We start from the raw sequence: 12407 nt of genomic DNA, 5'->3' as shown, positions 1-12407 counted from the left end.
AAGTCAGACCCCCCCACCCCCTCAAATATGACGTCACAAAGCTCTGTCCCCCCCCCCCAAAAAAACATTTAAAATTTATATTTAATTAAGTAGAACGTGTTGTCTATATTTATTTAAAGTTGCGCATTTTGATGTGACGTCACATTACTCAAACACTCCCCCCCTCATATTCTTGGTTCTTTCGGTAAAGTCACGTTGAAGGGAAACAATAAAATAATAAAATATGTTTTATATATTTTAAATAATAAAATATGGGGAAATATATTTATTTATTTTATATATTCTAAATAATAAAATCTATAAAACATTTTCATTATTTTTATATATAAAACATATTTTATTATTTTTATTGTTTCCCTTCAACGTGACTACCAAAAGAACCAAGAATATGAATCACTGCAGTCACGAAAGCTTTAAATAAAAACTCCCCCCCCCCCCCCCTCGTCACACATCGTCACAAATGCCTGACCCCCCCCCCCCCAGGTGCGTGACGTCATTTATGGACGGCCCCTTACCAGGCTAACTACACCAATTACATTGGGAATAGCTACAACGGACAGGGGCCCGGCTTGGGTCCACGTCAACGTGTCGGTGACTCTTCTAGATTTGAAGCTTTCGTGACTGCAAGGATCCATACTCTTTGGTTCTATTCGGTAAAGTCACGTAGGTAAAAAATAAAATAACAAAAAATCACGACGTTTCGGCCACGACACAAGTGGCCTTCATCAGGTGAAGGGACTGGACTGTCCAGAGGACAGCGTTGGAGTGAAGACAACAAGCCGAGGTCGCGTCCTTTAAGCTGTATGGGAGGAAACAACAAAAAAACCATACATCTTCAGGATAACTCAGCAACACGCTGAACCTCGGTCCCTCTGTATTTTGATTTAGCGTGCTGATCTTAAAGGTGCATTGAAAAATTTGATACTCCGACCGATGCTTCTGTTGTTGTGGAGTAACTCATGCAGCCAGCCATGGCTCTAGGGTTTGGTGTTACATGTTATTTATGTAGTTTATTGTAAAAAATTCGGTCACAGTCCTTGTGATCGCTGTTACGTTGCAATTATGGCTTTATTTTTTTGGTGATTTGGAAAACGTTTTTTTGGTTTGGACATGTTTGTTTTGTTGTAGTACGGAGTTAGACTGATGGCCTTAATCTAAGTTTTCTTGTGGTTGTTGTTGTTTGACTTGCATCCCACTGGGATTTTTTGCACACAGCGTTGGTGTACGGTGCTTTTTTCAGGAATATGTTTGCTGTTTTTTTTTCCATGGATTTTCTGTTTGCACAGTCACATAGTCACTTTAAGATGTTTTCTTGTTCGTGTTCTTGTTTTTTTTGTTTGTCGTGGTTACACCCGATTCAAGAGCCGGATGGCTCACAGGGCTATACCAAAATAAACTGAAACTGAAAACTGAAACTCTGGGGACACGGTTTATATCCTCACTGGTCGTGGCTGGCTCCGCCCTTGGCAACGACCACCTCAAATCCTCTAATATGGCTCTAGATTTTGGTGTTATAATTTATTCATGTAGTTTATTGTTAAAAATTCGGTCACAGTCCCTATGATCACTGTTACATTGCATTTATGGCTTTATTTTGGTGATTTCGAAAACGTTTTTTTTGGTTTTGGCCATGTTTTTGTTTATTGTAGTACGGAGTTAGACTGATGGCCTTAATCTAAGTTGTCTTGTGGTTGTTGTTGTTTGACTTGCATCCCACTGGGATTTTTTGCACACAGCGTTGGTGTACGGTGCTTTTTTCAGGAATATTTTTGGTGTTTTTTTTTCCCCATGGATTTTTTGTTTTGCACAGTCACACATAGTCACTTTAAGATGTTTTCTTGTTCGTGTTCTTGTTTTTTTGTTTGTTGTGGTTGAACCAGATTCAAGAGCCGGATGGCTCACAGGGGCTATACCAAAATAAAGTGAAACTGAAAACTGAAACTCTGGGGACACGGTTTATATCCTCACTGGTCGTGGCTGGCTCTGCCCTTGGCCACGACCACCTCGAATCCTCTAATATGGCTCTAGATTTTGGTGTTATAATTTATTCATGTAGTTTATTGTTAAAAATTCGGTCACAGTCCCTATGATCACTGTTACATTGCATTTATGGCTTTATTTTGGTGATTTCGAAAACGGTTTTTTTTGGTTTGGCCATGTTTTTGTTTATTGTAGTACGGAGTTAGACTGATGGCCTTAATCTTAGTTGCCTTGTGGTTGCTTTGTTGTTGTTTGACTTGCATCCCACTGGGATTTTTGCACACAGCGTTTGTGTACGGTGCTATTTCAGGAATATTTTTGCAGTTTTTTTCCATGGATTTTCTGTTTGCACAGTCACATAATCACTTTAAGATGTTTCTCTTGTTTATGTTTTTGTTTGTTGCGGTTGCACCCGATTCAAGAGCCGAATGGCTCACAGGGCTATACCAAATGAATGAACTATGAACTATGAGTCTCTGTGGGTCTCTATGAGACTGGATCTCTATGGGTATCTATGAGTCTCTGTGAGTCTCTATTAGGCTGGATCTTTATGAGTATCTATGAGTTTTTGTGTGTCTCTATTAGTCAGGATCTCTATGGGTATCTATGAGTCTCTGTGGGTCTCTATTAGTCTGGATCTCTATGGGTATCTATGAGTCTCTGTGAGTATGAGTCTGGATCTCTATGGGTATCTATGAGTCTCTGTGGGTCTCTATTAGTCTGGATCTCTACTCATAGAGACCCATAGAGATCCATAGAGATGCAGACTAATAGAGACACACAGAGCCTCAAAGATACCCATCGAGATCCAGACTAATAGAGACCCACAGAGACTCATAGACCCCCATAGAGATCCATAGAATCAGAGACCCATAGAAACACAGACTAACAGAGACATCACAGCGATGATGATACAACTACTCCGCTGTCTCCTGACGCGGTTGTTTGCTGGTTTCATCACCCGAATGCGACATTGTAAGTTGTCGCCTCCACATCTACATCAGCAGCCGTACGACGACGATAAGAATAAGAAGTTTAAAGTTTTATGATTTAAAATTCCTTACAAACCCGTGGGCGTAATCGACACGCAGTAGGAATCGTTGGGAGTCGATTCCTTAAGCGATACGACGATGCGTTGCGTAGCAACGGAGTCAAAACAACTGCTTGGGAGGAGGATGTAAAATGATGATGGTAGTGATGATGGTGGTGGTGGTTGTTGTGTGGTGATGGTTTTGATGTGAGTATGGGTGCCACGGTGGCTGAGAGATGTTGACTACCTCGCCTGGTGTACTGGAGGACGTGGGTTTGATCCCGACCCTGACGCCTGCTGCTGTTTATTTGGAGTCTGCGTGTCTCTCTCATCATCATCACGGTGGCTAGGAGATGTTAACTACCTCGCCTGGTGTGCAGGAGGTCGTGGGTTCAATCTCAACCCTGACGCCTGCTGTTGTATATTTGGAGTCTGCGTGTCTCTCTCATCAACACAGTGGCTATGAGATGTTAACTACCTCGCCTGGTGTGCAGGAGGTCGTGGGTTCAATCTCAACCCTGACGCCTGCTGCTGCTGTATATTTGGAGTCTGCGTGTCTCTCTCTCATCATCATCACGGTGGCTATGAGATGTTAACTATCTCGCCTGGTGTACAGGAGGTCGTGGGTTCAATCTCAACCCTGACACCTGCTGCTGCTGCTGTATATTTGGAGTCTGCGTGTCTCTATCATCATCATCACGGTGGCTATGAGATGTTAACTACCTCGCCTGGTGTGCAGGAGGTCGTGGGTTCAATCTCAACCCTGACGCCTGCTGCTGCTGTATATTTGGAGTCTGCGTGTCTCTATCATCATCATCACGGTGGCTATGAGATGTTAACTACCTCGCCTGGTGTACAGGAGGTCGTGGGTTCGATCTCAACCCTGACACCTGCTGCTGTATATTTAGAGTTTGTGTCTCTCTCTCTCCGTGGTCGCGTGGATTTTTTTGTCAGGGTCCTCCGGTTTTTCCCTCCCACATTTTAGAATTAACATCACCACGCGTTTAGGGGATATTTGCCTGCTGCAATGAATGTCCATGGTTGCCAGGTCGCTTCTAAAAATGACTATATAGCTCATTGGGGCCTTATATATAAAAAAAGTGTTATCGTTTTATGGGGAGCTGTAGTGTAGCAGTTATCCACCGCTGCACTACGAACCCGGTTTACCCGAGTTCGATTCCCGCTCACGGCTATTATCTTAACCGGTCGTGGGCCCTCCCCTAGGTCGATTCGGCCTTAACTGAGTACCTGGTGCGGTGTGTAAGTAAACATCGCCACTGGGGAGGCAAAGGCGGCCGGGCGTGGTGCTGACCACCCACACCCACGTGTACCGTGTCGGCCTTCATAGGTATGCTACTCGCTAACATCACTTGCCCCAGCAGTATGTTAAGGTTATACACGTGTATACTGTTTACTACAGTACTAGTGTTGTGACCACGTGTATACTGTTTACTATAGTACTATAGTGTTGTGACCACGTATATACTGTTTACTACAGTACTAGTGTTGTGACCACGTGTGTACTGTTTACTACAGTACTATAGTGTTGTGACCACGTGTATACTGTTTACTACAGTACTATAGTGTTGTGACCACGTGTATACTGTTTACTACAGTACTATAGTGCTGTGACCACGTGTATACTGATTACTACAGTATAGTGTTGTGACCACGTGTTTACTGTTTACTATAGTACTATAGTGTTGTGACCACGTGTATACTGTTTACTAGAGTACTATAGTGTTGTGACCACGTGTATACTGTTTACTACAGTACTATAGTGTTGTGACCACGTGTATACTGTTTACTACAGTACTGTAGTGTTGTGACCACGTGTATACTGTTTACTATAGTACTATAGTGGTGTGACCACGTGTATACTGTTTACTATAGTACTATAGTGTTGTGACCACGTGTATACTGTTTACTACAGTACTATAGTGTTGTGACCACGTGTATACTGTTTACTATAGTACTATCGTGTTGTGACCACGTGTATACTGTTTACTACAGTACTATAGTGTTGTGACCACGTGTATACTGTTTACTACAGTACTATAGTGGTGTGACCACGTGTATACTGTTTACTACAGTACTATAGTGGTGTGACCACGTGTATACTGTTTACTATAGTACTATAGTGTTGTGACCACGTGTATACTGTTTACTATAGTACTATAGTGTTGTGCCACGTGTATACTGTTTACTACAGTACTATAGTGGTGTGACCACGTGTATACTGTTTACTATAGTACAATAGTGTTGTGACCACGTGTATACTGTTTACTACAGTGTTGTGACTACGTGTATACTGTTTATTACAGTACTATAGTGTTGTGACCACGTGTATAGTTTACTACAGTACTATAGTGTTGTGACCACGTGTATACTATTTACTACAGTGTTGTGACCACGTGTTTACTGTTTACTATAGTACTATAGTTGTGTGACCACGTGTATACTGTTTACTACAGTACTATAGTGTTGTGACCATGTGTATACTGTTTACTACAGTACTATAGTGTTGTGACCACGTGTATACTGTTTACTACACTACTGTAGTGTTGTGACCACGTGTATACTGTTTACTATAGTACTATAGTGTTGTGACCACGTGTATACTGTTTACTACAGTACTATAGTGTTGTGACCACGTGTATACTGATTACTACAGTATAGTGTTGTGACCACGTGTATACTGTTTACTATAGTACTATAGTGGTGTGACCACGTGTATACTGTTTACTATAGTACTATAGTGTTGTGACCACGTGTATACTGTTTACTATAGTACTATAGTGTTGTGACCACGTGTATACTGTTTACTATAGTACTATAGTGTTGTGACCACGTGTATACTGTTTACTACAGTACTATAGTATTGTGACCACGTGTATAGTTTACTGCAGTACCATAGTGGTGTGACCACGTGTATACTGTTTACTATAGTACTATAGTGTTGTGACCACGTGTATACTGTTTACTACAGTGGTGTGACCACGTGTATACTGTTTATTACAGTACTATAGTGTTGTGACCACGTGTATACTGATTACTACAGTACTATAGTGTTGTGACCACGTGTATACTGTTTACTACAGTACTATAGTGTTGTGACCACGTGTATACTGTTTACTACAGTACTATAGTGTTGTGACCACGTGTATACTATTTACTAGTGTTGTGACCACGTGTATACTGTTTACTACAGTACTATAGTGTTGTGACCACGTGTTTACTGTTTACTACACTTTAGTGTCGTGACCACGTGTATACTGTTTACTACAGTACTATAGTGTTGTGACCACGTGTATACTCTTTACGACAGTACTATAGTGTTGTGACCACGTGTATACTGTTTACTACAGTACTATAGTGTTGTGACCACGTGTATACTGTTTACTACAGTACTATAGTGTTGTGACCACTTGTATACTGTTTACTACAGTATAATGTTGCGACCACGTGTTTACTGTTTACTACAGTATAGTGTTGTGACCACGTGTATACTGTTTACTACAGTGTTGTGACCACGTGTATACTGTTTACTACAGTGTTGTGACCACGTGTATACTGTTTACTACAGTATAGTGTTGTGACCACGTGTATACTGTTTACTACAGTACTATAGTGTTGTGACCACGTGTATACTGTTTACTACAGTACTATAGTGTTGTGACCACGTGTTTACTGTTTACTACAGTATAGTGTTGTGACCACGTGTATACTGTTTACTACAGTGTTGTGACCACGTGTATACTGTTTACTACAGTACTATAGTGTTGTGACCACGTGTATACTGTTTACTACAGTATAGTGTTGTGACCACGTGTATACTGTTTACTACAGTGTTGTGACCACGTGTATACTGTTTACTACAGTACTATAGTGTTGTGACCACGTGTATACTGTTTACTATATTACTATAGTGTTGTGACCACGTGTATACTGTTTACTATAGTGTTGTGACCACGTGTATACTGTTTACTACATCACTATAGTGTTGTGACCACGTGTATACTGTTTACTACAGCACTATAGTGTTGTGACCACGTGTATACTGTTTACTACAGTGTTGTGACCACGTGTATACTGTTTACTACAGCACTATAGTGTTGTGACCACGTGTATACTGTTTACTACAGCACTATAGTGTTGTGACCACGTGTATACTGTTTACTACAGTGTTGTGACCACGTGTGTACTGTTTACTACAGTGTTGTGACCACGTGTGTGTGCGTAAAGCATTTATTTGTTTTGTGTCCAAGTGTAGTGACTGTTCTTTAGTAACTGAAAGTCGTCCTACACAATAACCCTCCTCCTCTATCTCGTCTCGCTCGCACCAGCCACGATTAAATGTAATTAATAAATTGGATTACTTTATATTAAATTTAAATAATAAAAATATAAAAAAGGTATTTAGTATTAATCATTTTTATTTGAATACAGTATTTTTGGGTTGTGGAACGAATCATCTGAGTTTCCATTATATACGAGTGCTTTGGATTACGGGCACGTTTTCAGGAACGAATTTTGCTCGCAATCCAAGGTTTCACTGTACAGGGGAACTTCGTCGTCGTTGTTACGAGTGCCCGATTATTAATTCAAACTAACGATAAAACGCTTATTTAACGTGCTTACAAACGTTCACTCTTGTGCAAGCGCGCGCACACGTGTGTGTGTGTTTGTGTGTCGCGCAACACAGATACCAGACGTCTAGCCGCAAACAGCACTCACTTTTTACAGAGTGCGTTATCAGACACGGGGTCGTGTGCGGTATCCCTTCCCAGCAGGTCATTGACGCGAAACGAATCCTTGTGGAGCAGTTCAGCGGAAGGGAATGTCTGAGGTCCGTGTGGTCCCAAGCGGGAAGGTGTATCGACAGCTTTTTGATGCCGAGGTATTCACCACGATCATGTACCAGATGTTTTTGTACTTTTGTAATGACGATTTCACGCACTTGAGTTGAGATGGTTTCTTTTATTTGTAGACACGTTCACTCGAACAGGTGGGAAACCCCCACTGTGCATCTCCCTTAACATACGGTCCGAGGCCAAGCCCCCCTTCCCGAACCTTCTCGCTGGTTCTAGACCGCTCGCTCCACTAGCAAACCTCTTCTTTCACCGTGCCATGCTCCTATTCTCGATCATTCCTGTAGCCACTAGTCCCTTAATACTGCAAGCTGACTCCCCTGTCATTACCTCCCGTGGCCGCTAGTCCCTTCGCACTGCAGGCTGACTCATCTGTCATTATCTCCTGTGGCCACTAGTCCCTTCGCACTGTAGGCTGACTCCCCTGTCATTACTTCCCGTGGCCGCTAGTCCCTTCGCACTGTAGGCTGACTCCCCTTATCATTACTTCCCGTGGCCACTAGTCCCTTCGCACTGCAGGCTGACTCATCTGTCATTCTCTCCCGTAGCCACTAGTCCCTTCGCGCTGCAGGCTGACTCTCATGTCATTACCTCCCGAGGCCACTAGTCCCTTCGCACTGCAGGCTGACTCATCTGTCATTACCTCCCGTGGCCACTAGTCCATTCGCACTGTAGGTTGAATCTACTGTCATTACCTCCCGTGGCCACTAGTCCCTTCGCACTGTAGGTTGAATCTACTGTCATTACACATGCGAGAGTTTTGCTGGCCTTAGGCTACACGCCTCGCCCGTCGCCTGCACTGATATCCTCTTCCCCCCCCCCTCCCCCATGTGTCTCGACACTACTGACTCTAATAGATACTACTAACTCAGTAGATACTACTCAGTAGATACTACTGACTCCATTAGATACTATTGACTTTATTAGATACTACTGACTCTATTAGATAGTTCTGACTCTATTAGATACTACTGACTATTAGATACTACTGACTCTAGTAGATACTACTGACTCTATTAGATACTACTAACTCAGTAGATACTACTGGCTCTATTAGATACTACTGACTCTATTAGATACTACTGACTATTAGATACTACTGACTCTATTAGATACTACTGACTATTAGATACTACTGACTCTATTAGATACTACTGACTCAGTAGATACTACTGACTATATTAGACACTACTAACTCAGTAGATACTATTGACTCTATTAGATACTACTGACTCTATTAGATACTACTGACTCTATTAGATACTACTAACTCAGTAGATACTACTGACTCTATTAGATACTACTGACTCTATTAGATACTACTGACTCTATTAGATACTACTAACTCAGTAGATACTACTGACTCTATTAGATACTACTAACTCTATTAGATACTACTGACTCTATTAGATACTACTAACTCAATAGATACTATTGACTCTATTAGATACTATTGACTCTATTAGATACTACTGACGCTATTAGATACTACTGACTCTATTAGATACTACTAACTCAATAGATACTATTGACTCTATTAGATACTATTGACTCTATTAGATACTACTGACTCTATTAGATACTACTGACTATTAGATACTACTGACTCTATTAGATACTACTAACTCAATAGATACTATTGACTCTATTAGATACTATTGACTCTATTAGAGACTACTGACTCTATTAGATACTACTAACTCTATTAGATACTACTGACTATTAGATACTACTGACTCTATTAGATACTACTAACTCAATAGATACTATTGACTCTATTAGATACTATTGACTCTATTAGATACTACTGACTCTATTAGATACTACTAACTCTATTAGATACTACTGATTCAGTAGATACTACTGACTATTAGATACTACTGACACTATTAGATACTACTGACTCTATTAGATACTACTGATTCAGTAGATACTACTGACTATTAGATACTACTGACTCTATTAGATACTACTGACTCTATTAGATACTACTGATTCAGTAGATACTACTGACTCTATTAGATACTACTGACTCTATTAGATACTACTGACTCTATTAGATACTACTAACTCAGTAGATACTACTGACTATATTAGATACTACTAACTCAATAGATACTATTGACTCTATTAGATACTACTAACTCAGTAGATACTACTGACTATATTAGATACTACTGACTCTATTAGATACTACTAACTCAATAGATACTATTGACTCTATTAGATACTATTGACTCTATTAGATACTACTGACGCTATTAGATACTACTGACTCAGTAGTATTGTCTATCCTGAGATATTGCTGTGGTATTGCCTGTCCTGTGTGATATCGCTGTGGCGATGGTTCAACTTGGTTCATGACACCAAAGTGTTGGGTGGCAGTGCAGATAAATCAATTGTTGTGTTGGAGAGCCAGGCCACAACATTTACAATCTGAGTACGACGTTTCTCCAGTCATTACAACTAGCTTCATCAGGCCACATCCAGATTCGTCGTATTCAGATTGTAAATGTTGTGGCTTGGCTCTCCGACACAACGGTGTGCTGTACTAGTAACAAATTGGCACGTTCTGTTTACGTGACAAACCTTTACTGATTGGCTTTGTCGGGTGGTGGCGGGATTAACGACACATATTTACGCGATCTAACCCCAAAAAGACCCCCGTATTATGGATGATATTGGTCGCGAAAGCCTACGCGTTAAACTCAATTGTTGTATAGCACTTCTACGCCCTGCGTCTATGCTCGCCGTCTTCACCAATCCGTGCTGACCAGCATGGTGAAGTATGGCCAAAACCCCCCCACCCCAGGAGCCGCACGGCGCGTGGGGAGGCGCTCATCCAGCAGCGGAGTGAGACGTGCGCGCCTTGTTGCTGTTGTTGCAGGTGCAGCTGGTGCACTCTCTCGCCAGGGCAAGGCAACGCTGGGGCAGTCCAGGGGAGGGGCTGCTGCCCACCCACTTGGGGGGCTGGGCCCACTTGGGGGGCTGGGCCCCCCGCAGCGATGAGGCGGGGCCCCCGGGGGCTCTGCCCGCCCGAGTGTGGATGCTCGGCACTCCTCACCGCCTCCACAAACCGCCCGCGGCGTTTACACGGTGCCCTCCTGTAGCTCCCGAGTGTGTCCGTGCGCACCGGTGTACATGTACGGCATGCGTGTGTCTCTCTGTGTGTTTTACACATGTGTGTGTTTGTGTAAGGGTCTCTCTGTGTGTAGACGCGTGTCTGTTTACGTGGGGAGCCGGGTAGTGTAGCAGTTAGCGCCATGCTGTGCAATTGAACTCGGCGACCTGGGTTCGATTCCCGTGCACGGGCAACGCCAGTGACGAATATCTGAACCGGTCCTGGGCCTCTCCTGGGTCGACTCAGCTTCAAATGAATACCTGGAGCGGTGTGTGTTGTAAACATCGCCACTTGGGAGACAAAGGCGGCCGGGCGTGGTGTTGACCACCCACCCCCTCGTGTTCCGTGCCGGCCTTCATAGGTGCTCGCTAACAGTACTTGCCCCAACAGTCTGTTAAGGCTATGCGGGGACCATAGTCTTTTGTGAGTGTGTTTACATGTAATGTCTAGACACAGTGCCATCGGTGAGCTCCTCTGGCAGGCAAGGCTGCATTGGCTGGGCCATGCAGCCCGCATGCCCAGCCACCGAATGGCCAAGCAGCGTGTGTTTGGCCGCATAGAGGGGGCTAAACGGGCACGGCACGGTCTCGAGCAGAGGTGGCCTGATGCGGTACAGGAGGATGTGGAGCTGAGTGGACTTGCCGACGATTGGTACCAGCGGTGTCAAGATCGGCCTCTGTGGAGGAGGCTCCTGAAGGATGCTGCTGGGCAGTTGTAGGCAGTCGCCCTCCAGCAACAACGGAGGGCCGAGTGGCTAAAGCACAGAGAGTTGGCACAGTGGGGGGCACAGTTGGTGCATCTGTCAGTCATTTTTCAGTCAACCCATGGCACCTGGGTCTGTTGCGTGGCCTCCTGCAAGCGTGCTTTCGGCACTTCCCGTGAACTCAAAGTGCACATAGCCTTGCACAAGCGCCGTGGTGACTTCACCACGACTAAGTGGTGGACGACGATCGTTGCGTTATGTTGCGTAGCTCTCTGATGTGTGTTCAGCTTGTGCCGCGTGTTGTTCTTGTGTAAAGATGCACGGTTAATTTCGATCATCGGCACGCGGACATTCGCATTTGCAGTCGAGTGTCACCGCATGTGTAGTGCCGTGCGTTTGTGTAGCACACAGTCGGAGACGAGGCAGTTGCAGGAGGCACCTTTCTTTTTTCGTTACACCATTCCGGCCCTTCACACACACTGGATCGCCTCCTCTCCCGACCACGTTGCCGTACAGCCCGGCCTAGGCACAACCCTGACCGCGTTGCGCCGACGGCGTCGACCGAGACAGCCAACGACTGTCTGGCCCCGCAATTATCGGGCGAAGCCGGCGGCGGCGGCGGCGAAGATGACAGCGACGACGTGACGAGCCCACTCCCAGAACCGGCAGCCCGGAGCTCTCGCTCTCCGCTGCTTTTATTCT

At 43.8% G+C, this 12407-nt stretch overlaps 1 protein-coding gene across 3 annotated transcripts in view; it reads left to right on the top strand.

The window, feature by feature from the left end:
* The first annotated feature begins 2867 nt into the window (after positions 1 to 2867).
* CCDC180 (coiled-coil domain containing 180) overlaps positions 2868 to 12407 on the top strand; it is a 97014-nt gene continuing 87474 nt past the window's right edge. The window contains exons 1-3 of one of the 3 annotated variants that reach the window (XM_076053034.1): positions 2868 to 3217; positions 7804 to 7910; positions 10769 to 10977. In XM_076053034.1, the coding sequence (XP_075909149.1) occupies positions 7851 to 7910; positions 10769 to 10977 (269 nt within the window). In that variant the 5' untranslated portion in view covers positions 2868 to 3217; positions 7804 to 7850. Of the gene's footprint in view, positions 3218 to 7800; positions 7911 to 10768; positions 10978 to 12407 lie in introns of all 3 variants that reach the window. The other 2 variants (XM_076053035.1, XM_076053036.1) reach the window with 2 other exon arrangements.

The sequence above is a fragment of the Petromyzon marinus genome, chromosome 59 (genome assembly GCF_048934315.1).
Source record: "Petromyzon marinus isolate PM22_M1 ecotype Great Lakes invasive population chromosome 59, UKy_Petmar_22M1.pri1.0, whole genome shotgun sequence".
Classification (NCBI taxonomy): domain Eukaryota; kingdom Metazoa; phylum Chordata; class Hyperoartia; order Petromyzontiformes; family Petromyzontidae; genus Petromyzon; species Petromyzon marinus.
The sequence above is the reverse complement of the archived record's forward strand: the minus strand, read 5'-3'. Positions and strand labels throughout refer to the sequence as shown.